We start from the raw sequence: 27,219 nt of genomic DNA on the forward strand, positions 1-27,219 counted from the left end.
CAGTTGGATGATCCTGAGATTCACATTTTAGATCTTTGTCCAGATTTCAAATAGTTTTAGTTTGGCTCACTATTAGAGCGAGGTAGTAGTGCAGAGCGTGTATTACTAGTGGGAAGGTGACTGACATCAGCAGGGACATAACAGCACAGCACTGCACAGCACAGCACAACACAGACAGCTAGGGTAAATCAGACAGCTTCATGGAAACTGATGTTAAAACTCCCATTGACTCCTGGACTCCAGCTACCACTGCTCCTGGAGATTCCCTTAGCCCTGCTGAACTCCACAGTTCCTCTGGACTTCCCACACATTCCAAATGCAGAATAGTAATAGAGATGTAGCCGTGTTAGTCTGGTCTTGCTGAAACAAAAGACAGGACTATGCAGCACTTTAAAGACTAACAAGATGCAGTGTGCCTTCAGGGCTCCTGAGTTCCATAGGGTGCTCTGGCTATACCAGATCCTGTAGCCCTCTGGCTTGCTTGCTATCCATTTGGTTTCACCCAATCGTCAGTTCTCTGCTCCCTACTATTTTGATCCCAACGTCCTGTTCCAGCATTGCCCTCTACAGATTTTTTTTAAATCTGGTGAACCTCAGGCTCATGGGCAGACTGTGAATCAATTTAGGAAGCCAAAGGGATGCTGAGATATGGAAGGGAGCTGACTTATGGAGACTAGCTGGAAGCCAGAGACCATCCACAGCACCTAACTTTCACAGAGCTTTCTGCTTCCTGGTTCTCCCATTCACAATCCACTGCAGAGTGTGGGGCTTCTGGGATAAACAAGAGAGACAGGTCCAGCCAGCAAAATCAGATTCTGAACTCTACCTCAATACTCAGCGGGTGTTTGCATCTGGGGTTTTGGTTTGGATCCTTCTCTACTCTTCTCATGGGGACTGGTCACTTTATTATTCAAGTGTTAACTGTCTTCAGCCACATAGTCTGTGACACTGACAGCATCACAGACAAAAGGCTTAAGTATGTACATCATATAACAAAGAAATCACTGAGAAATACATGGATACAGTGGACCTGATTCTGCATCCCATACTCACAGGGAGAAGCACTTTCAATGGGGTTATTCTGTAAGTGTCTTTCAGTGTAAGGAGTGCAGAATAAGTCCCTGTATATATATGTTGTATTTAATCATAGAATCATTTACTATATCAGTAAATTAACACAGCTTCAGTGTGATAATTTGTTATAAAGGACCAAACAAAGTCACTGTATCCAAGAAATAACCTGAGTAATGCAGAATAGTAATAGAAATGTAGCCGTGTTAGTCTGGTGTAGCTGAAGTAAAATGCAGGACTATGTAGCATTTAAAGACTAACAAGATGGTTTATTAGATGATGAGCTTTCGTGGGCCAGACCCACTTCCTCAGATTAAATATCATTATTTTATCTGAGGAAGTGGGTCTGGCCCACGAAAGCTCATCATCTAATAAACCATCTTGTTAGTCTTTAAAGTGCTACATAGTCCTGCATTTTACTGAATAATGCAGTAATTGAATAAAAATGTGTGTTGGTGTAACATCAGCATCACTGGGTGGTAGCTTGCTCACTCAGAGTTTGCTGACATGATAAACTCCTTGTGTCAGCAGCATGCCCTGTATGCAGCACGGTCTGAGAGGATCTTAGATACTACATGCTGTTTATCAGCAAAACAGAGATACTGATATGTGCACTTGACCTACAGAGTTGCAAAACAGAAACCTCATCTCTTTAGGAAAAATTAGAATAAATTAGCATTTATAGCCTATAAGCCACTCTAAGTGCAAAATGTTTTACAGGCAAAATGTTGCATACAGTGTTGTTGTAGCCATGTTTGTCCTTGGGTATCAGGTAGAGCTCTGGGAGGGGCATAAGCATCTTTTGCAAAAACCCCTTCTGCAAAAAGAAAGGGCAGAAAATATGCTAATGATATCACGACTCATGCTAATGAGCCCCTCATTAGCACATTTTCTGCCGTAAAAACTCGCAGTGTAGACAAAGCCTAAGTTTGAAAGTGTCTCTCTCTCTCATACACAGAATTCAGGCCAATCAAAGATATAACCTCACCCACCTTGGCCCATTATAGGGACAATGTTAACTGTTAAGTATTCTGTGATACATAACTATTTCATCTTCAACATACATACAAACACGAAAAGCAATTACAAGCTGATGTCCAAAAACTTCATGTATGTGTGTGTATAATTTAGGACCCTGATTCTTTGGGAGTGATGACTACAAAAGGGCTGGTTTTAGTTTCCTGGTTCTTAAGGTCAGTTCTCTACCAGCCTTAGCATTGGCACAGTGCAGAACAGTCTAGATGGGTCTACACTTTGCCAGCTGGTAGTGGTACACAAGGGGATATCTGCCAGCTGAGAATAGGAGGAGTGCAGCTATGGCTCTCCTCCTCTCATAAGACCATTATGTGGAGTAGGAGTCAACTGCCCTGGTTCTGTGCCAGCTGAGGACTTGCCCATGGCAGAGAAATTATCAGCTAACGAGATCTGCACAGCTTCCAGCTCCTTTGTGCTACCTGTCTTGATACAAAAGGGCAAGAGCATCTGGTTCTAGAAGTCTAAATCATAGGAGTTTTTTTAGCAGCTTCTCACCCTTAATTCCCCTACCCACCCTGCCCAATGTCTGCCACTTACTGGGATTAGAAAATAAGCACATCTGATTATTGCAGGTGCCATTACATCATGAAGCAGTTCTGTTCATTAACACGTTGTGATTTATCACCCTTGAAAGAGTGGAGAGGAGCCCTGGAAAAAACTTTTCTTATATCCTTTCACATTATTCCCAGTTCAGCACTTCAGATAAGCATTAGAACTGCTTAATTTCCAACTAATAGGCCATCGTCCCAAGAAATCAAATGCTTCACTTCTAATTTTTACCCAGTTCTCCAAACCTAGAGCTTAAACTCATAACTAACGGCAGCCTTCAATATTGTGTCCTACCTTCATATAGCCAGTCGCTGAGGCCATTGAAAATAACACCTTCCTTTCCAGTGGAGACCACTCGGATGGCTTGCTTCCCCACATGGGCACAGTAATAGATGTTATTCTCAAAGATAAATATCTAATTTGAAGGGAAAAAAGAAAAGAGAACACTGTTAAGCAGGGAGTCCATTATAAAACTGCAGTGCTTTCACAATAATCAGCAGTACATGGCGATAGCTCACTTTTTTACAGTAAGTTTCAACAAAAACAGTCTCAAAGCCCTTTATCTACTATTTTGCTAGCTTCTCAGCTGATTTAAGTTGGGAAAGTTCCATTTACTTTAACAGAATCTGCTGATGATTTGGCCTAACAAACAAGTATTACTTCACTCGCTACTAAAATATTGTCATCACTTCAGATATTGAAATATAGCAGTTAAACAGTAATGATCTGCAGCTTAAGGCCAAGATGTAAAGAATGCTATATGTCCCCAATCAATCCCAAATCATTGTGCTTAGACCATGGGTGGTCTGCAGAATGCTTGCTTATGTAGAGACCGGGCTGGTTCTCCTTGTTTGCAGGTGATAATGTTTTCTTAAAAGATAATAAATACCTTTTTAATAGCGATTTCAATCCAAGGACTGGCTCTAGATGCTACAAGAATGACGAGCACTCATGAATAGGAGGGGAAGTGGGCCGTGTGATTACCAGCAGCTTAGAAAGTGCTCAAGGCAGTCCTTAAGATTTATGGGGCCCTACGCAATTCTATTAAACTGGCGTCACTATGTCCAACAGTAGCTAAGGGGAGAGCTGCGGATGATGATTTTTTAGAGATGTGATATATAGTCTTTAGCAACATACTAATGAAATATTTTTAAAGCAAATTTTAAACTAAGGTCCCATAGACTAATAGTAAATTCAAAAGTTCTGGTAGCTGTGTTAGTCTGTAAGAGTATGTCTATACTACGGCGTTATTTCAAAATATCGTATTTTAAAATAGTTAATTCAAAATAACATGTCTAGCATTTTGTTATTTTGAAATAGTGCGTCCACACTGAGTGGACACTGAATCACATTTAAGGCTGGCTGGAACCAGGTCCGGCAGGGCATCAGGTCAGGAGTTACTTTGCATAGTTGCTGCCTGAGGCTATCTGAGGCCTGTGCTTAAAGGGCCCCCCCACCCCCCCGGACAGCCAGTTCTCAGCTTTCCCTGCTTGCTTGCCAACCTTGATGAGGGACAGCAAAGCATTTTGTCTCTGCATGCTCTGGTTGCCCTCACTCGGGACACCACACCACTCTACAACATAGAGCCAGAGCTGCCACTCTGGTGCTTCTCTTGGACACGTTGCTGCGAGCCTGGCTGCACTTTCTGCAGGCTGCCATGTAGGAGGTCCATCAGGGGGTTGTCAGTGTCCAGGAGGCCCTGAAGGAGCACTAAGAGCGTCCCTGGTCTGCCCCACTGGGGACTTGTGCCCCATTATTCCCTCACGTCCTTCCACATGTCAAATAAAATACACATATTTTCATGAACACAAACTTTCTTTATTTAACAAAACTGGGGCAGGGAATGAAACTCTGGTGAGACTGGGGAAAGGAGGAGAGAGAGGGGAGAAGAGAGGATGGGAGAGGGGAGGAGGAAACCTGGGAGTAGAGAGCTGGAAGGGGGAAGCAAGGGGAAGAAGGGGGAGGAAAGCTCAGGGCTCAAGGGTGGGGGTCTCGCTGGACCAACTTGATTGTCATGCGAACCTGCTCCTGGGTTTCTATGTGGCCTTTGGTGGCCAGTCTGGCAGTTATCCTGCCATAGATGGCCGCATTCCTCCATCTAGTGCAAAGAACATGGACATTGGGGGCATCCCCCCAAACCTGAATAAGGTCCATGATCTCCACCCTAGACCAGGAAGGCGCCTGCCTTCTCCAGGCCCTGGCAGGTTCCTGGGAGCTGGCAGACTGCTCCTGGAGAGCGATGGAGGGCTGGCTGCCAGTGGCTTGCTGGTTCATGTTTTGGGGCCACTGGGTCAGGTCAGTGACTGCTGGCTCTGGGCTGGCAGGATTGGAGCTGGCACAGGCACTGTGGACAGAGTCAACCCCTTTAAGGGCTCTGGAGAGTGTGGGAGGGAGAGGAGTGTTCTTCGTTGAGGCTGGAGTGGCCAGCAGGGCACCCTGGGAAGGCTGGAGGCCCCCTATTTCTAAATAAGTGTCTACACAGCAATTATTTCAAAATAGCTATTTCAAATTTGGTGTTATTCCTCGTGGAATGAGGTTTACTAATTTCGAAATAAGTGCTCCGCTATTTCGAATTAATTTTGAAATAGTGGTTTGGCTGTGTAGACACTAGTAAAGTTATTTTGACATAAGGGCTGTTATTTCAAAATAACTTTGTTGTGTATACATACCATAGGTGAAAAAAATTGCCGTACATGGTAACATCTACAGTAAATTCAAAAACTGACAGCATATACCTGGGCTTGGCAAAAGCCTGTTAAATGGCTTCATTACCATTTGAATGGCTCCTTCACAAGTTCAATGTTCCGCTAATAGGTCTAGCAGGCTTTTTCTCTTTTAAATTAACTTACTAGATCCTGTCCAGAGGAAGCTGAGCCACAGATCAGAGATAGGAAGAGACGGGTGGACATTAAGACCCTGTGTCAGTGGTGCCCCAAATTTTCAGATGCTCTATGCAGCTGTATATTCCGTGTATGATGTAAGGACAATCCTGAAACTGCTCCACAAGAAAATCTTTTCATGTGGCCCACATTATAAGGGCTGAGCAATCTTCTCCCATATACCATTGAAACTGCAGGGTAAATATAGGTTGTTGGAAGGTAGTCACCCAGCATGAAATTTGACCAGGATTCAAACATTATATTATATATATATGTAATTACTATTATATTGCCAGCTATACTTTTGAGAAAGGTGACAGGAGAGCCTTTATTCAATAGAGTCCAAGGCCAGAATGGACTAGTGTGATAATCTAGTCCGTCTCATTGTAAGGACAATTACTGGTCAGGACCAAGGGGCCTGACTCTGGAAACCTTTACACACACACAGCTTTACTCAGTCAGAGGGACCATCTGCATGACTAAAGTCTTGTAATGTCATACCTCTAGGGTTTATGAACAGGAAAGAACTCAGACTAACCACATAAAAAATGGTGCCTATACTTACACTTCTAATAATTCATCCTGGTTTTCAATGTTTCATGCACCCGTAGATTTGGTTTTAGTCAATGGGACCAGGTGGGTGCTAGGGCCTTCTGAAAATTAGGCCACTTATTTAGGTGTTTAAATATGGCTGTAAAAGCAAAACTGTAGGTACCTATTTTTGAAAATCTTGGACCTTGCCCACAATCTCTGTCATTAACGCTCGCTAAATGCTGATGATCCTGTATCACTGTCACATGCAATACACGGATTTATTTGCTTATTTTCTCTGCAGACAGTTTCATCCTTTTAAAAATAACACTCTAGGTTTGAAAACTACTTTTAAATGTCATTCTATCAGGCTGCAGAGATGCACAGAACAGAAATATCAGCAAAGCCATTGAGTCTGAAAGACAAATTGTTAATGACATTTAATGGAGCTTAAATGTGGGATTTTTATACATTTAATGATATTGGAACAAATGTAAGAATCTGTTCCATGATTCTAGAATACAATTTCCTACATTGTGCTTTTGAAAAGGTAGAACTGGGAAAAATATTTGCTTTCAATTCATGTTTCACATCCTATTACAGTACGTATTTCAACCAAAGATGAGTTGGAATGCTGCCAGAAGCAAGTATAGATCCTAATTTAATTTCAGCAGCTGTTATGTCTCATCTAAAAAGTAGCACTAAATCTGAAACTTTTTTTATTCTTTTCCAGACTAAATGAGCTTTTGAACCAAAAAGAACTGCGTCCAAGTAATATATTCTAAAAATAAAAATATGCTGTGACAGATACTAAATGCTCCTGTTTCTCCTGCCTTTATTTTTAGTATGTAGATAAACCAAATGAGAGGTGCTGAGCATATAGACTATTCTATTAACTAATACATTTGCATATGCTGAAGTTTAGGTGTACATAAGAAATCAGGACTAAGCAGAAGAACATACTGTAAGAAGAATACTGAATTTTTCTTTTACACTTCTAAAATCATCTCTCCTCCTTGGATGAAATAAAAATAATAATAAAAAACTATTGTAGTCATGAAAACTAAACACAAATCAAACTCTAAGTCACAGAGAACTAGGACACCTGATTATGAACACATTGCCCTTGGTTTAAATCCATTCATGACTTCAGTGAAACTACTCATCTTACAGACTCAGGCTCAGAGGTGTCCAAACTTTGCTCAGACACACTGTAAACTAGCAAAGAGACCAAAGGACTACAGCTAATTTGCATCAAAGAGAATAAATTGTGGCCACTGGGCATGTGTGGTAGCAGAAGGATGGTATATTCATCTGTCAGGCAAATAACTATCACATTATGGCTACTAATGCAATCTAAGGAATATTCATTATAAAAAAAACACTGTTGCACCACATTTGTATGAGCCTTAGGGTTGTGGGAATTCCTGTGGGTTCTGCATCCCAATGGCACAGACAGAAGGTCCCAGGACTCCCGGTGAGAGTACACTGTGGGTGTTGTACAAATTCCTTTCCTTCACTGAACTAGTGGTTCTTTAAAAAATTATATTGCTCTCCACACAAAGCCTAGTTCTCTCTGGGATTGGTCAGCTTCTAGCAACTCCCAATCTCTATTGTGAGACAGGCAGGATAGTCTTATAGTTATGGTACTAGCTTACGACTTCACACACATGGATTCAATTCCCTGTTCCTCCACAGACTTCCTGTGTGACCTAAGGGAAGTCTCTCCCTTTATGCCTCAGTTCCCCATCTGTAAAATGAGGATAACAGTCTTTCCTACTCCACAGGAGTGTTGTGAGGATAAACACCTTACACACTGTGTGATGCTCAGATACTAGCTAATAGGTGACACATATGTACCTAAGATAGATAGCCACATTTATTGCTGTCTGGGTTTTGGTGACATTCATTGTATGTACCAAAGACGTAAGGCAGTGCACCATTAGTTGTTAATATAAGGGCTATTTATTTAGACTGTGGTAGCACTAGTTTTTTTCCAAAGCTATATGAAGACACTTCTTCTGAACAGAAAAGCCTCCCAAAAGGGAGAAGGACAGATCATAACTGGCCTCCGGGCACTTTTCCAACACCTTTTTTCTCCAGTGAAAGGAAAGAATAGGGGTCCTCTAGACTCACAGCTCTTATACATTCAGGTAGAGCTATTGGTTTAACTTTAGATGGCCCTGTTTGAAAATTGTGGCTGTAGATTTTGAATTTTAGGTCTATCCCCATTTTCACTGAAGTCCATGTGAGCTTTTCCAGTCACATCAAAGGGAGATGGATTGGGCACTTGCAGACTTACTGTGCTACTTTCCTAGACAACATCATCCTTTCTATGATATGATGAATAGCAATGAACACAGTATATTCTGGGGGCCTTGTCACTGTACAGGAGGACTCCATTTAGTCCTCTCTAGCTGAGATTTATTCCTCTTTTCTGCAAAGTTCACTCAATCAAGCATCCAGATCAGAAGGAATTATTCAAGTGATGCAACATGCTCCTTGCTCAGAGTTTCACAGTAATTGAAAAAGAAGGACTTGCCATACTTTGGATGTTACTTACTTTTCAACAAATCTATTGGAAAAGTAAACTACTGTAATCCGAGTTATGATCTTTTTACACTTTTGCACAGTGATGCCCATATTTCTTTACTTTTTGCATCCTCAGAGCTTTGCTACACTAAGCAGTGTGCACATTGCGTCAAGTAGGCTTTTTGGAAAATCAATACAACATTTTTACTTTAAAGTAACTTCCGTGGAATCCAGAATCAAACTGCAGCACCTCATAGAGAATTTAAAATTATCCTCTTAACTACAGTGCTTTGTACTCTGAAAATGTCAGCCATAATCAAGATAAAATGTAACAGAAGCAGCACATGGAAGACTTCTGTGTAATGTAGTTTATAAATTAAGAAAAAGCTTTTGAACTTTCGCTATCCATCAAAAAGCAATGTCTTCATGTTACTTCGTATCCCAGGTTACAGAGATATGATTTTATGAAATACTATTGCAATATTGTATTTTCATTTTTTATATTAGAAGAGAAATATGCCTAATATAGGCAGAGTACTTTAACTTAATCAGAACATAAGAATGATTTATAAAACAATATTTTATAGACATCATTTCTACACTATTTTATGTTTACTTATAAAGAAGTATATTTCACCTCTATCATAATGTATGGCAATTAGATGATTTGATCTGACTCCCATTAAGGAGAGGGAAAACAAGCACTAAATTTCTGGTTTCCTTTCTTTTTTCTGAGATAGGCAGCATGAATATAGTCAATTAAAAACTTCCATACACTGACAGACTGGAAAGACTGGGGCAGTTTAATGGAGACAAACAATGAGGTAAGACATAATAAAGATCTGCAAACTAACAAATGGCAAGAGATGGTAGATGGGGCACTGCTATTTACCTCTTTTTAAAAACAAGGGAACTTTCAATGAAAATGAAAGACATGAACGTTTAAAATTGATAAAATGATTCTCTCCTTCTCCCCTAAATGTATAATTAACCTGCAGAACTCACTGGCATGAGATATAATCAAGGACATGAAACCCTCTTTTATATCAGAGTTCAAATGATTGGACATCTATTTATATAGATAACAAAACATTCACAAATACTATTGTCAAGGATGTTCCCCACTCAGGTCATTTGAGTGCAGAAGGTGGGGCCCAAAAGAGACCTTAAAATACTTTGCCATTTAAGGCTTCTGTTTAAAAAACTCCCCAAGGTTACAGACTTCCTGACCCAGGTGGTACACCGCTACCACCCAAGTGCAAAAACCCCTTGAAGCCAGGAAGAAGCACTTGGGAACTTTTCCTTGTGGGGTAATACCAAGATTTTAACACTCCCTTAAGAAAGCGCTTGAAAACAAACTAATTTCTTAATAGCTGACTTACTGTTGAGGCACATGGACACAGAAATTATAGTCTGAAAAAGAGGATATTTGGTAAAGCATACTTGGTTGCTAGGCTTTACAGAACAAATAAAGAAAAAAAGATTAAAGCACAGAGAACTGCTTCCCTGGGATTCAGTTTCAATTACAGTATACAGGCAGGAGGGTTACACAGAGGAGTTTGACTAAACTAAAACCAAAGGGTGCATCTAGACTACATGGCTCCATCGACGGAGCCATGTAAAGTAGTTTACTCGACATAGTCAATGAAGCAGGGATTTAAATAATCTCCGCTTCATTAAAATAAAAATGGCCACCGCGCTGCGCTGACAATCAGCTGATTCGTCACAGCGCAGCAGTCTAGATGCGGCGTGGTCAACAAGGGAAGCCTTTGTTGACCGCTCTGGTAAACCTCATTTCATGAGGCCTACCGGAGCGGTCGACAAAGGCTTCCCTTGTCGACTGTGCCACGTTTAGATTAACGCGCTGTGCAGGATCAGCTGATTGTCGGCACAGCATGGTGGCCATTTTTATTTTAATGAAGCGGGGATTATTTAAATCCCTGCTTCATTGACTATATCGAGTAAACTACTTTACATGGCTCCGTCGATGGAGCCATGTAGTCTAGATGCACCCAAAGAAAATAACCTGATTGCATGTAACTATAAATATTCTCTATTCTATTTACATCTCTGTTGTTCCAAAATGTAGGTTTCTTTTCTTAGACATGGATATTTCTGGGAAATCCATGCCTTATTACTGCTTAGTCCATTTCTCTCCCAGCTCTTGCTGACACACACACAGAAAAAACGTAAGCAGGCAAAAACTTGTTTCATTCAGTCTGCAGACTATTTCTAAGATTCCCAAATGGCTCGCACCTCCATTCAAAAAGTTAGAAGTCCACAAATGAAAAAAGGTTGAAAACCACTGGTCTAGAATATATGACCAGTCTGATTCAGCATGAAAACTGTGGGGTTTTTCCAATGAGATAAGATTGGGCCATCTCTTTTTTTTTTCCTGTCCCAGGAAAAAGGGTGCCAAAAATGTAGCAAAAATCTGAACATACAAGAAGCATATTCCCTCAGCTCTAACCCTTTTAACAAATATTACGGTTTAAACTGCCACAAAATATAGCCTGATTCATTTAAAATATATGAGGGTTTCTTCATGAACGTGGCTATGGAAAACTCAGTTTTTTAATATTTCTGCAGTCATTGTTAGGTTTCTAAGAGAACTTTCTCTTGCTGACCTGGACCTACCATAGTATTAACAATATTAAGCTTTAGTCATGAAAATAGTGGAATAAACTGAACATTTTGAATGTGTGACATTCTATGAGCATTATTACAAGAATCTCTTTAAGATTAATGTAAACTACTAGTCAGCACTGAGCAGTGCTGTTTCATATCCTGCCCCTTGCTATAGCAGTACAATCCCTGTTCCTTGTCAAAAAAATCCAACACAGGTGAGTGCATTTCCAATTTCCTTACAAGACGACAGAAAAATCAATTTACTCCTTTGTATTTTTACTGCTTCTATTTATTTTCCAATTTGAGGGCAGAATTCTAAATTGATGTTCTGTTTCCCCTATAATTTCCAGTGTGTATACCTTGTCAAGTAAATGAGCAATATCACCCAAATTTATCACCATCAGGCATAAGCCTTATGTTCTGACTGTTTATTGCATTGCATTATAGACATTGTTACAGGGAACTTTTCATACAAGTTAAAGGGTACCTCCTTTGACATTTTGAGCTTTATGTTTTCCTTTTTTATTTTTTTACCTGTGCTTCATATTTGTACTCTTGCATTTGGAGGAAAACATTCACACCCACCCAGGAGTCCACTGACTTCAACAGGTCAGTCCAGTTTAAGTCTCTGCCCACACCAATACAACCGAAGAATCAGGGTTTTAGTCCTGATCATGTTTGGGCTTTGGCTTTATTGAGAGCACCATAGAGGCCTAACATCTTGGCATTTCACATATTTTAAAATTGAAAACCATCTCAAATCAGCCCTCAAATTCCAGTAAACTGAAAAGGCACCAAACTAACATGTCTCATTGATAGGCAGGGAAAATATATAAGCAGGTCAGCATTCTGCCTACAACTAGATTCTGCTAGCTACACTGCACTCTCTCTCTCTCTTGTTTTTTAGCACTAATGACTCATTTCTCCCCTAATGAATTCTCTCTTTTTTTTTAAATTGGCAAACTAGTTTGCATGATGGAGTCTTTTGGCAGAACAAACAACACAATGGTCCGAGGACTCTATACTTTCTAGAAAAATGTTCACACAAAATTCCATAGAATTGGTGAAAGTGTAACCACGTACAATCTGTATTATCATGATCATTTATTATTTACATTATTGTAGTACTAGAGGCCCCAACCAACATCAGGGCCCCACAGTGCTGGTTGTTGCATCCTGAAGAAATGAAGCATACAGAGTTTAAAAGACTTGCCCAAGGTCACCCAGGAATTCCATGCAGAGCCAGGAGTTACACCCACATCTCCTGAATCCCAATCCAATGCCTTAATCACAAGACCAGACTCTTTTTAGTTATCATGTCAGTGATTAAACAATGATGACTGGAAGTCAGAACAGCCACATGTTCCCCTGAATTTCCAGTCTCACCCTGTGCAAATCACTTAAACGGCCAAATCAATTTTAAAATTAGACTTCTGCCTGAAAGTATTTTAACTATTACTGTTACAATCACCACCTTCCATAAAACCATTGTAACTAAAAGATTAGAGAAAATTAAAAGTTTTGAAATTTCTTGTTCCACACATTGGACAGCAATCTATTTTCGCTGTTTGTCCCATCAATTATGCATATGAACAAAGCTTCATTAAAAATTATAAGAATGCAGGATTAGAAGGGACCTCCTGGATCACTGAGTCCCATCAGGTGACTACTGCAGGTAATCCTGCCATATAAAAACTAAAAAAACAACAATTGGTCTAGTAGCACTTTATAGACTAAAAAAAAAATGTAGATGGTATCATGAGCTTTCGTGGGCACAGCCCACTTCTTCAGATGACCAAAGTTTGAAGAAGATTAAGAAGATGAAGAAGTGGGCTGTGCCCACGAAAGCTCATGATACCATCTACATGTTTTGTTAGTCTATAAAGTCCTACCAGACCATTTGTTGTTTTTTAAGTTTATCCTGTACAGACTAACTCGGTTACCCCTGAAGTTTCTATATCTAAATTAGTTAGGTTATTTACCCCCACTACTCCTGTTGGGAGGCTGTTTAAGAACCTCACTTCTCTGACGGTCTGAAATCTTCTTAGAATGTCCAGCCTAAACTTATTCATGGCCCATCTGTTTTTGTGCCAGAATTGTCCTTTAGCATAACTAGCTCTTCTTCCTGCCTTGTATTTATCTCAGATGTACATACAGGGAACAATTCGGGAAATGGCCACTGTCAGAAGACAGGATATTGCTAGATGGACTTTTGGTCTGAGCCAGTATGGTTGTTCTTAATCAGATCCCCTCTCAGTCTCATTTTGTCAGACTAAATCAGACGAGCTCTTTTAGTTTCCCTCATAACATAGGTTCTCCATTCCCTTGATCATCCTAGCAGTCCTTCCTGCACCTGTTCCAGTTTGAGTTACTCTTTCTTAAACATGGGTGACCAGAAATGTACAGTCTTCCAGATCAGGTCTTATCTGTGCTTTGTAGAGGGGTATTAATACTTTCTTATCTCTACTGGAAATACCTTACCTAATACATCATAGAAAACACTTCAGCATCGTCTTGTTAACATATTTTAGCCAACCACACATGCAAAAATGATAGGTACTGAGATATTTTGTTGAATGGTGTAATTATTATGCACTTATTTATACAGTCTTCATCAGTGCAGCATCTGAAAGCAGGGGAAACAACAGCCTGTGCAGTCCCCTGGGCTGCAGGGGGGTGGAGTTGGTTCCATGCTCATGGAAGGGATAGGGCCTCACATTGAAAGGCTGGGGATCGGGGCATTGTGTCCCAGCCCTCTGGGACATTCAGAGCACACCATGCCAGCTCCCTCCTGCCCTCTGCACTGTCCAGAGAGAATCATGCCACCCCTCAGTCCTTAGAGTCACATGGATTGTGTCGTGTGGTGCTCTGGCAGCTATTTAAAGGGCCCGGGGCTCTGGCCACCACTATTGCCACAGGAGTAGTGGAGGTGGCTGGGAGCCTCAGGCTCCTTTGAATCTCTGGGCCCTGGGGCAACGGCCCCATTACCTTCCACTCCCTTCGTGGGTGGGCGTGTCCAAAATCCAGACAAATATATCCTCTCACATATCCCTCTCCTAGAATGTAGGGAAGTACAGTCCCTTTACACACACTAAGTGATTTGCCCTATGTCCTCCAGGAAAACTGTGGCAGAGTCAAATCTTAGGCCAGGTCCTTATCCTCATAGGCACTTAACCTTTTATCTGACTCTTATTTCTGCAAAGCTGGGGCCTCAGGATATGCCTACACTGCAGGGAAAAGTCAGAAAAAGATACACAAATTGCAAACTGCAATTTGCGTATCTTTTTCCACTTTTCTTCTGAAAAAGGCTTTTCTGACATTTGGCCTGTCTATATGGGGCCAAATGTCGGAAAAAAACCCTCTTTTGGAACATCCCTTCTTCTTTGTAGAATGAGGTTGACAGGGATGCCGAAAAAACACATAATCTTTTCCAATTTTTTTTCTGTAAAAACAGACACATTCCTTGGACGTGGCAGAACTTTTTCGGGAAACCTTCAGTATCCCGGAAAAGCCCTGCAGTGTAGACATAGCCTTAACCAGCTTGCAGTGAACTCCATGGATGTTTTGTCACTGAAGTAGACTAGAGCAAGACTGGGCCCCATGGCTGCTTATGAAGAACCGTCTGTTTCAAGATTCCTTGTACTTCCCACTTCCAGTTCAACACTTCGATGATACCTTCTGGGGGCTTCAGCTATTCCGCTCTTGAATGAAACCCAGAAACACAGGGTATGTCTACACTGCAGCTGGAAACCCATAGCTGGCTCATGCCAGCTGACTTGGGCTCACAGGGGTCTGGCTGAGGGGCTCGTTCAGTGTGGCGTAGATGTCTTCAAGATGCCATGGGATAGGAGGGTCCCAGGGCTCTGACTAACCCTGGAGCCTGAACATCTTCATGACAATTAACCATCTTCTTAGTCAAAGCCCACAAGCCCGAATCAGCTGGCATGGGCCAGCCACTATTGTCTAGTTACAGTGTAAACATACCCAGAGGCCCACGAAAATGAAAAACAATAAAGAGAAAAAGTTCCTTGCTCATAGGTGCGGGAACTACGGATGCTGCAGCACCATGTGGCTTGAAGTGGCTTGCAATTTGGTTTAATGGTTCACTGCATCCTCGCTGTACAAAGTATTTCCGTGACAGATTTACATTTGGAGCCAGCTCGCCCATCTTTGCCCATAATCCACTTTGAGACACATCAGAGAATCACAAGTGTGTTTTCTTTGGGGCACATAAAAACCTTACAAACATTGTACAGAAAATGTCTTGTCACTTTGCCTTTACTAGTCTTCCATCAAAGGCAGCAGCATAAACCTATGTGATCAACTAGCAATCAACTCTAATGCCTATTGCTGATTGAGTATGCATTATTTAATGAGTACTTCACCAGTATATCTTTTCTTTTGGCTCTACAAAACAATCCAACCTTTGATGTTTAGCTCACTTCTATTAATAAATTCTGCTGCTGGTGTTGTTCTTCATGCATTTGACACAATTATGCCAGATCTTATCATTTCTTCAGATAGATTACAACAAAACTGCAACTCTTGTTTTCACTGACAAACTTCAAGACTAATGAGCATGACTTTTGCTGACATGTGGCATTTTCAATTAGTTTTTAAGACTATTGTTTAAATTTGACAGCAGAGGGAAAAAAAAGTTTTGAAAATGGAACTAGACATCACATCTCCAGAAATTATGGAATTTTTTACCCAAAAATGGTCAATATTTTGCATATTAGGAAAGAGAAACAGACAAGATTAAGGTGGAGGTATGGGAAGGAGGGGATTGTCAAGAGTGTTTCTTTATAAGCGGCATAGTCCAGCCTTCCATTAACATCTTTACTTCCATGCAAATTTGCCATGTGATCAACCACATATGATAATTTCATTGACACCAAAGTCACAACTCTTCATACAGAGATTTAGGTCTGAAACTCTCATTTATAATAAGTGAAAAGTAGCAGCTAAATTGCTCCTTAGCAAGAAGAGAACATGGAGGAATTCAATTGTTTTGGAGGGAACAGTGTATAGTTGCATAGACCTTGCTACAAAAAGGGAAGGAAATAGTGTCCTCAGTTCTCTTGACCCAAGCATACACAATTAGATAGCTGGATAAGTTCAGACTGGAAATAAGGCATACATTTTTAATTGTGAGAGTAATTAATCATTGAACAATTTACCAAGAGTCATGGTGGATTCTCCATCAATGTCAATTTTTAAATCAAGATTGAATGTTTCTCAAAAAGATCTGTTCTAGCAGTTACTTTGGGGCTAATTCTATGACCTCCATTATACAGGAGGTCAGACAAGATGATCACAATGATCCTGGCCTGAGAATCTATAAAATCTTGGGGACTGGAACCCTCAGATCTGCCACTATTTTCAGGAGCACTGGCTAGATGCACTAGAGCAGATAGGAGAGCTGTAAAGCAGGTCAGGCTATGTCTACACTGTAGCCTTCATCTGGAAAAGCTTATGCAAATGAAGCATAGAGTGGAATATTCCCACATTTTATTTACATAATTAATTAGCAGCCATTTTTGCACAAGAGGCTTTTGCACACAGCTCCTTTTTGAGAAAAACCGCCTCTTGTACAAGACTCGTTCTTCCTGAAAAAATGAGGGGACGGACGGACAAAGAGGAGCCATCTACACAGTTCCTTTTTGCGCAAAAATGGCTGCTAATTAATTATGCGAATGAAGCGCAGCAATATTCCACTCCATGCTTCATTTGCATAAGCTTTTCCGGAAGAAGGCTACAGTGTAGACATAGCCTCAGAGCCACTCAAGGCCTTCTGATAACAGAGGAGGCAGGAAGGAAGGACAGCAAGTGTGTCACATGAAATCTGGTCTGAATTCCCAGGTCTGACTTTTGTGTAATTTCAGGTATATAATTTAATGTCTCTGTGCCTCAGCTCTCTCTCTATAAGGGCAGGTGAGAAGATAGATTGAGAAATATTTGTGAGATGCTCCTACTGTATAGCAATGATGAAGAGAGACGGATCTTCTCCTCTGACAAAATAGGGAGAGAAGGACAGATTCCTGGCCCCAGCAGCCACCTCATGGATCAAATTCTGCTCTCAAATGCACAAGGGCTACCAACAGAAGAATTCTAACCAAGAACTTTCAGTGGGTGAAAAATAATTCAATCATTCTTCAACATAAAAATAAACAATTGCTTGTTTTTGAATTCCAATAGTGTGGAATTCCAATAGCTCAAATCAGTTCAAAACACCGTTGTGCTAGGCGTTGTATTAATACATAGCAAGAGATTATCATTCTTCCTAAGGGCTTATCATTTCAGTTTACGAGAAGACAAAGCAAGTAGGTAGAAGCAATCAACTTGGGCATAGGTGGAAAGGAAGATCAGAGTAACTGAACTATGAACATTTTTAATAGGCTAGTTGTGTGCACAGTTTAAAGCAGTGTATTTTTCTTGGCTTGTAAGTTAAATACACCAAATAAATACACCACCATAGCTGTAAGATGTACATCAAAGTAAGTTTTAATGAGGGATTTGTAGGAAAATAGGGAAGTGACTTTAAAGATTTTGTTCTTTTGTAAAAGAAGTTGATTTTAGAAAAAGAACATATGTAAACAAATTCCTTTTGGGTTATACTATTACTTTAGGAAGCATTTTCTGTAAAACCTCACGGACTATATTTCAGCCTCTGTGATGCTAAGGTATTTCTAACAATGTACATCTGCTCTTACATTTACTAAGATACAGATCCTGGAAGTCCATTTTAATAGTGTGTCCATGGCTTTTGGCTGCATTGACAGCTTGAAAGCACTTTTTAGAAGAGCTGTTGAGACTGCTTTTTGAAATCAGAAGGATTTGTGACATACTGCAGGTTTCAAAGTTCTACTCTGAGAATCTATAATTGCCAAAACATATATGCATGTTAGTCATATATACCAACTGCATCTCATGGAACTCTATGACCTGACATTATCATCCAAAATTTCCCTTGAAGGACATGCACGGAAGAGTCAGCATTTTTATCCTGGCACTCCCAGCCTAGTCTGTATATATTATATATCTCCACATGCTTCTTCAGGTTTCTTTTAATTTTACATATTTCATCGTTACAGACTGCCGTGCATTTCACATTTATATTCTGTGAGCAAGCTGTTCCATATACTACATGAATCCTAATCAGGCCTATAATTTGAGGTGTCCAGCAAAATCAACAGATATAGTACTTTTGGAAATGTCTTTAAAATATATTGTTCTCTCTTATTTCTTGAAGAACTGAAAAGAGGTTTTATGCTATATCTTTTAATAGAGCGACCACTGACTGAAATTCCTTGACCCTGTTTTTAATAAGGTTATTTTAATTTATAACTGCCTTGTTTCATTATTTAAAGTGTATATATGCAAGTGTTCCTTTTATTACCGAACTCTGATTGTGCTTTTAAATTGTGTGATGGATTATCTTGTTGTTCTGTAACCTAATACCAGTGTTCACTATGTAGGGCAACATTGTAAATTAGATTTCTTCATCTGGGATGATACACTGTTTCACTGAAAATATTTTATTATATTATAATGTCTGACTAAGAAGAGAGCATTTTCTTGTGGCTGGCATACAGAACTGAGAGTTGTGATTCTGGGCTCCTGCACCAACACGTTAAATCATTGTGGATAATTCACTTGATTGCTAAAAAGTCAGCAGGAAATATGTTGACATTCCTTTAAAAAAAGTAATTAGAAATGTAAATCACTAATGTTTGAGAAATCAACTGGCTTATTTCATTCAGCTAGATGGCACCATAGGGTATATAATTCCATAGATAGATAGATAGATAGATAGATAGATAGATAGATAGATAGATAGATAGATAGATAGATAGATAGATAGATAGATAGATAGATAGATAGATAGATAGAGAATGGCTTCTAATTGCACTTAATGAAGATGAGGCTTCCACCACTGCGCTGGAGAGACCATTCAACAATCCATTATGGTTCACTCTTTTGCTCAGCTCTTGCCTCCTAGCACCCTAATCTTCTTACACTACATTGATGACATCTTCATCATATGGACCCATAGGAAAGAGACCCTTGAAGAATTTCACAAGGATTTCAACAACTTCCATCTCACCATCAACCTCAGCCTGGTTCAATTCACACAAGAGATCCACTTCCTTGATACTACAGGACAATTAAACAATGGACAAATTTCTACCACCCTATACTGGAAACCTATCAACCGCGACACTTACCTTCATGCCTCTAGCTTCCATTCCAGACACATTTCTCGATCTATTTTATACAGCCAATCCCTAAGATACAACCCGGATTTGCTCCAATCCCACAGACAGAGACAAACACTCACAGGATCTATACAGAACATTCTTTAAACTGAAATACCCACCCGGAGAAGTGAAAAAACAGATCACCAGAGCCAAAAGAGTACCCAGACATGAACTACTTCAAGACAGGCCAAAAAGAGAAAACAACAGAATTCCACTTGTCATCACCTAGGCTATGTCTACACTGGCTCCTTTTCCGAAAGGGCATGTTAATTTCACAGGTCGTAATAGGGAAATCCGCGGGGGATTTAAATATCTCACTTAAATACTTCAACGTAGGAATAAGAGATCCTCCGGAAAAGGGCTTTTTTCCGGAGGATCGGGGCCAGTGTAGACGCTCTTTTCCGGCTTTTCTAAAAGCCGGAAAAAAGCGGTGGACATTTTTATTTAAATGCCGCAGGGGATATTTAAATCCCCCACGGATTTCCCTATTACAACCTGTGAAATTAACATGCCCCTTTCGGAAAAGGGGCCAGTGTAGACGTAGCCCCCTAGGGCGTGTCTAGACTACATCCCTCTGTCGGCAGAGGAATGTAAACGAAGCACTTCAAAAATGCAAATGAAGCGGGGATTTAAATAATAATTCAATAATAATAATAAATGCATAATTCAATTTTCAGGATCTTTCGAGAAAGCACCCCATTTTCAAAAGAACTGGGTCTAGATTGCAGTTTATTTTGAAATACCGCTTTTTTGAAAGAGCGCCATTACGTGATTATGCGAATGAAGCGCAGGATATTTAAATCCCCGCTTCATTTGAACTTTCGAAGTGCTACATTTACATCCCTCTGCTGACAAAGGGATGTAGTCTAGACGTAGCCCTACAGTCCACAAATTAAACCCCTCCAACGCGTTATCAACAATCTACAACCTATCCTGGAAAATGATCCCTCACTCTCACAGGCCTTGGGGGAAAGGCCAATCCTTGCCTACAGATAACCCCCTAACTTCAAACAACCACACAACACATCTTTCCAGTAACCACACAACACATCTCTGTCATAATCATCCAGGAACCTACCCTTGCAATCAGCCCCAGTGCCAGCTCTGCCCACACATCTACACAAATGATTTCATCACTGGACCTAACAACATCAGCCATTACGTCAGGGGCTCATTTAACATCATATCCACTAACATGGTCTATGCCATCAAATGCCAGGAATGCCCCACTGCCATATATATTGGCCAAACTGGACAGTCTACGAAAGAATTAATGGACACAAATTATATATCCAAAAAGGCAACACACACAAACCTGCTGGAGAACATTTTAACCTGCCCAGGCACTCATTAATGGATCTTCAAGTCACCGTGTTGTTTCAGGCCAATCCCATAAGCCAAATAGACAGGGAAGGGTTGAAACTGAAGAATTAAACTTGTAAATGAAGTTATCAGAATAGAATGAATAGAGATATCGGCTGGCTCGCACACTACCTTCCACATCCTAATGACTTAACCAACCAAACAAACAGTAGAGGTGCTAATTGTTCTTATCAGCCTCTTTTAACTACTTGAACAATCTATTGACTGTCTTTTTTCTCCTTTTTTCCTCCCCCCTCTTCCCTTATTTATTCTTGGATCTGGACTTATAATACATCAGTCATCTGAAGAAGTGGGTTAGGCCCACAGAAGCTGATGATACCATCTACATGTTTTGTTAGTCTTTAAGATGCTACTACACTATTCATTGTTTTTTAAGTTTTGCTTGAAATCATTCATTCAGGAGCAATGCTCTTGAACTTCTAGGGCCAAGTAAGGCCCCAGTGAACTTGATTTTTTGAGGTGGTATTAGTAATAGACTTTTCTTTGTTCCAAATCAGACTCAGATGATCAAAGAGATGTAGTTTGAACTGGACACGGATGAAGACTTGTTCAAGTATAGGAAGAGAAAATTTCCTCTTTTTCTGAGATATACTACTACACAAGCATTTGGTAAATACCACAGAGTAGAGGACAAGCCAAAGGGAAACATGCAGTACTGATAATGCAGATTTGCAACTATACATGTCAGAAACTTCCTATGCTTTGAAATATTGCCACAGTGAAGGAAGTGTCCTGAGTTTGAGGGCTACAAACAAGTTGTTGTCATTTAATGCACTGAGCATAGTTGCTAAGGTAACCATGTGGAACCTAATGTAGTTGATGTACTTGTTGATACTACAAAGATCAAAGCTAGGTCACATCCCTTCCTTGGATCTGGGAATCAGGAAGTACCATTGTTTCAGTGCATGGCAAGGAAAGAGACACATTGGATGAGGATCCATGGTTACACCTATCTTCCTGTCTTCCCCTTGAGAGAATAACTGGATAAGGAACTGTGTACACTGCTCCTAGGCTGCAAAAACCTATGCAAACAATCATAGAATCATAGAATACTAGGACTGGAAGGGACCTCGAGAGGTCATCGAGTCCAGTCCCCTGCCCTCATGGCAGAACCAAATACTGTCTAGACCATCCCTGATAGACATTTATCTAACCTACTCTTAAATATCTCCCGAGATGGGGATTCCACAACCTCTCTGGGCAATTTATTCCAATGTTTGACCACCCTGACAGGTAGGAACTTTTTCCTAATGTCCAACCTAAACCTCTCTTGCTGCAGTTTAAGCCCATTGCTTCTTGTTCTATCCTCAGAGGCCATTAACAAGTTTTCTCCCTCCTCCTTATGACACCATTTTAGATACCTGAAACCTGCTATCATGTCATAGAATCATAGAATCATAGGACTGGAAGGGACCTCGAGAGTTCATCGAGTCCAGCCCCCCGCCTCAAGGCAGGACCAAGCTCCGTCTACACCATCCCTGACAGATGTCTATCTAACCTGTTCTTAAATATCTCCAGAGAGGGAGATTCCACCACCTCCCTTGGCAATTTATTCCAATATTTGACCACCCTGACATTTCCTAATGTCCAATCTAAACCTCCCTTCCTGCACTTTAAGCCCATTACTCCTTGTCCTGTCCTCAGAAACCAAGAGGAACAAATTTTCTCCTTCCTCCTGTGACACCCTTTTAGATATTTGAAAACCGCTATCATGTCCCCCCCCTTAATCTTCTTTTTTCCAAACTAAAGAAGCCCAGTTCATGAAGCCTGGTTTCATAGGTCATGTTCTCTAGACCTTTAATCATTCTTGTTGCTCTTCTCTGTACCCTTTCCAATTTCTCCACATCTTTCTTGAAATGTGGCGCCCAGAACTGGACACAGTACTCCAGCTGAGGCCTAACTAGTGCAGAGTAGAGCGGCAGAATGACTTCACGAGTTTTGCTTACAACACACCTGTTGATACAACCTAGAATCATATTTGCTTTTTTTGCAACAGCATCACACTGTTGACTCATATTCAACTTGTGGTCCACTATGACCCTTAGATCGCTTTCCGCCATGCTCCTTCCTAGACAGTCACTTCCCATCTTGTATGTATGGAACTGATTGTTCCTTCCTAAGTGGAGCACTTTGCATTTCTCTTTATTAAACTTCATCCTGTTTACCTCTGACCATTTCTCTAACTTGCTAAGGTCATTTTGAATTATGTCCCTATCCTCCAAAGAAGTTGCAACCCCACCCAGTTTGGTATCATCTGCAAACTTAATAAGCGTACTCTCTATCCCAATACTACATCATTGATGAAGATATTGAACAGTACGGGTCCCAAAACAGACCCTTGCGGAACTCCACTTATTATCCCTTTCCAGCAGGATTTAGCACTGTTAACAACAACTCTCTGACTACGGTTATCCAGCCAATTATGCACCCACCTTATCGTGGCCCTATCTCAGTTATATTTGCCTAGTTTATCAATAAGAATATCATGCGAGACCGTATCAAATGCCTTACTACAGTCTACTTATATGACATCCACCGCTTCTCCCTTATCCACAAGGCTCGTTATCCTATTAAAGAAAGCTATCCGATTAGTTTGGCATGTCTTGTTCTTCACAAACCCATGCTGGCTATTCCCTATCACTTTATTACCTTCCAAGTGTTTGCATATGATTTCCTTAATTACCTGCTCCATTATCTTCTCTGGGACAGACGTTAAACTGACCGGTCTGTAGTTTCCTGGGTTCTTTCCTTCCACCCCTGTTCATTTGCCCCAGTCTCTTTCTGTCTACATCATCTGGCTGCTAGACACTGCATCTCCCCCATAATGTTTCATTCAAACAGGACAGATTTAATTGTTTTGGAAAGGCTACCCTTTTCACCTTGTTGCTAACAAGCACACCAAACCAGATTAATTACATATGGCAGACTGCAGCTTAGTATTCATTCAGATGTCATCACAATGGAAAATATAGGAGAACAGCAGTATGAAAAATTAATGAAGCAGAATCTATGATACAGTGCTGGAAACACACACTCCTACAGGAATTATATTCTCAAAGCAGATCAAAGGCCCTGTTGGATTAGAAGCAACAACAGATGATTCACTTACTCCTGTGAAAGAGGTCTTCCTCAGTTGATATCTGCTTAGCACTTCTGCCTGGAACTAAGCTAGACTGACAGGCATGAATTCAGGCAAAAAAAAAAAAATCTAATTACAGGAGTCAGTCCAGTTTAGTTCCAGGTGCCATCACTTACCCAACATTCCACAACTGAAAAACCCTGCTAGCTTGGACACACATACTACAGAGTTGAATTAATTCAACATCAGCCATATGGAGAAATTAAACAGATCTGTCCTAGTCCTGTACAGTAGCTTCTGTGATTCAATTCTTCAATATGTATATTCAGTGAAACCTTTGTTATCCGGCACTCTGTTAACCAGAAAACTTTGTTAACCGGCATTGCACCCAGACATAACACTGTCGCATCTTCAGGCGCACAGGCCTGGCTTGGTTTACCATGATTGGACTAATAATTTTGTATTTAAAAAGTACTAATCAGCTTTAACTCAAAATAGAAATGTGAGACCAACTGCCTCACACTACAAAACTACCAATATTAAAAACTCAAGTTTTACTATTATTGTCCATTGGTTTTTCCTAGATTGATGGGACCCTCAGATAACTGGAATTTTTAGATAATCGGAACGCTCTAATCCCCAAGCATGCCGGATAACACAGGTTTTACTGTACACGGTTGTTTTACTTTTCTCCACACTGCACTTTCTATACAGTGCCAGCGATTACAGGGAGCTGTTCACGTTCATTAATGTTCATTGCTTGAGCACTTTTAAAACCTGAATCTGCCAGTGGCTGATGTATGCTTTTTATTCCCAGCATAAGAATTTGAGATGTCTTCTTGAAATTACTACACTTTGTTTCAAACACAACTTTCATCATCATCATCATCATCTATTTTTTTAGCACTGACTTCCTGCTCAGAGCTGAACAAAGCACAAAAATAAAAGTGCCTCTTCCCCAAAGAGCTTACATTTGAAAAGATACATTGACTTTTGTGGAAATAAAAGAGGAATGAGTTTCAATAATCATGTAGATTTGTAATAAACTTCAGGGTAAAAAAAGTTGATTGGCTGCTATGGACAGACACAATCCCCTTCCATGTTTCTCATGCAATTTAAAAAGTCAGTGGAAATGGCAAAGAAGTGATGGGGCCAAGAGCACCAGCATAAATCATCACTCTTCAGGCTAGGATGAGAAGTATAATCAGAGGAAGAGAGGACATTTGAATTATAATTCTTGGCTGTAGAGGGCTCCACAGAATTGCACCTCCAGCATCCAACCCAGGACTGCATCATGAATATCAGTTTGGATAGCAGTTATGAATTCACATAGAAAAAAAATCTTAAATAGCAATTATGACACATGGCCAGAAGGGGTGAAAGAACTTGTGGGTTAAATTACCCTAATTCAATCTTTTGGGATATTGTGGTTTTGTATATATGTATATTGTTAGAGACAAACAATGTCATCAAACAGTCCGTCTGTGCTGTTTGCTATTAATGCAGAAATCAAAAGGAACTCTTAACTTATCAATGAACTGTAAATACAGTGATATCACTGTGTTCATCTCTCTTGGAAATATATAGCCATTCATCTGCAAATGGTGAAAAAACAGCAATTGCTTTATGTTAATTTATGCAGCTAATTACTGGTGATATATAGGAAACAGGTCTATTTTAGAGTCTCCATGATTGTCTCTCGTTTACCTAAAGTTTCCAAGCTCTGAAAAGGAGGCCTGGTACGATATACAGTTCTCTTGGGTCCTGAACCTTTATATCTCTATCAACTTGATGCTTCATGCAGAGAAAGCTTAAATCATAAGATTGAGATCTCCAGTCCCACCTGGATCACCCTGAATATGGACATTGGACTATAACCTATGGACTAATTCTGAAAGAACTCTTTGCAACTATAAAGCTCACCACCTCTACTATGAGTCTGATTTCAGAACTGTACTCATGTCTGTATGTAAATTGATTTGTTAAATCATGTTCTCTTCTCTTTTTAAATAAATATTAGTTTATTTAGTAAGAATTGGCTATAAACATGTATTTGGGTAATATCCAAAATATCCATTAACTTGACAGGTAATGTGTCTGATCCTTTGAGACTGGTAGAACTTTCTTGTATGATGAATAAGATTGTCAGCAATCCTCACAGTATTTGACTTGGGTGTCTGGGAGGAGGCCTAAGGCTGGCTTGCTTTAAGGCAACTGTGATGTTGGCTTATGGGTAACCAGTAAGGTAATATAGAAGCTGTTTTGTGCTGGTTTGATAAATCTAAATATTGGAATGTCCACCAGCTTTGGGGCTTCTCTGCCCCTTTCTTTGCAGTGTATCCTAAGGCTACTTCTACACAGCTGCATTATTTCAGAATAACTGATGTTATTCCAAAATCACATGGTATGCGTCTACACGACGAGCCTTTATTTCAAAATAATGTCGAGCTGGAGGACTTCTTACTCCAACTCCTGCAACACTCATTTCATGGGAGGTAAGGGAAGTTGAAGAAAGAGTGTTTTTCCTTCAACTTCCTGCTGTGTAGACAGCACCAAAAGCCAAATTAAGCTATTTCAACTTCAGCTATGCAATTCACACAGCTGAAGTTGGATAACTTAATTCAACGTTAGCCCTGCTGTGTAGACGTACCCTAACTGAGTAACCTTAGTGTGGCTTCTTTGGGACCCCAGGCACAGCAGCATATCAGCAATCCCTCTGATTTCAACATGGGAGTTGAACAAGTTTTGTGAAAAGTGTTTTCACCTTGTGGAGACACATTTTGTAGGCACTATTTCTAAGGCATTTCCAGAAAATCATGCCAGTCTAGACATAACCGTGCAGTCTAGTGGCACTCAGATGACAGAAACACTCAGATGTTTCTCTCCTTTAGTGTATTTTTAATTTTCAAACAGTGGAGGAAGAATTGTTGCGAAGTATTTATTTCAGTGGGTCAGAAGTGAAATATATTTGCACTTTGTATTTGTAACTCAAGTAGATTTTCTCAGCTATGATATCTGTTGCTATATAGCTAGCTACACAGGTGCACATGACACTTTACAGAATAAGATGCCTCTATAAATTGATCCTATTGATCATGCCCTAAGGAGTTTTTAATCTAAAACAGACAGATAACATAACAGGAAAAGACAAAAGAAAACCTGGACAAAGGGAAATTGCTCCTGGGAAAGGATTTTTACAAAGACTGCAGATCATTTAGGGTATGTCTATACTACCCCGCTAGTTCGAACTAGCAGGGGTAATGTAGTCATC

At 40.2% G+C, this 27,219-nt stretch overlaps 1 protein-coding gene across 3 annotated transcripts in view; it reads right to left on the reverse strand.

Annotated features, from left to right (window-relative positions):
- Positions 1–27,219, reverse strand: part of DPP6 (dipeptidyl peptidase like 6) — a 771,331-nt gene that overhangs the window by 141,723 nt on the left and 602,389 nt on the right. For all 3 annotated transcript variants that reach the window (XM_006129324.4, XM_075922771.2, XM_006129323.5), the window contains exon 8: positions 2,950–3,070. In XM_006129324.4, coding sequence (XP_006129386.1) covers positions 2,950–3,070 — 121 coding nt within the window. The remainder of the gene's footprint in view (positions 1–2,949; positions 3,071–27,219) is intronic.

Source organism: Pelodiscus sinensis, chromosome 2 (genome assembly GCF_052426305.1).
Source record: "Pelodiscus sinensis isolate ZL-2025 chromosome 2, ASM5242630v1, whole genome shotgun sequence".
In the NCBI taxonomy this organism is placed as follows: Eukaryota; Metazoa; Chordata; order Testudines; family Trionychidae; genus Pelodiscus; species Pelodiscus sinensis.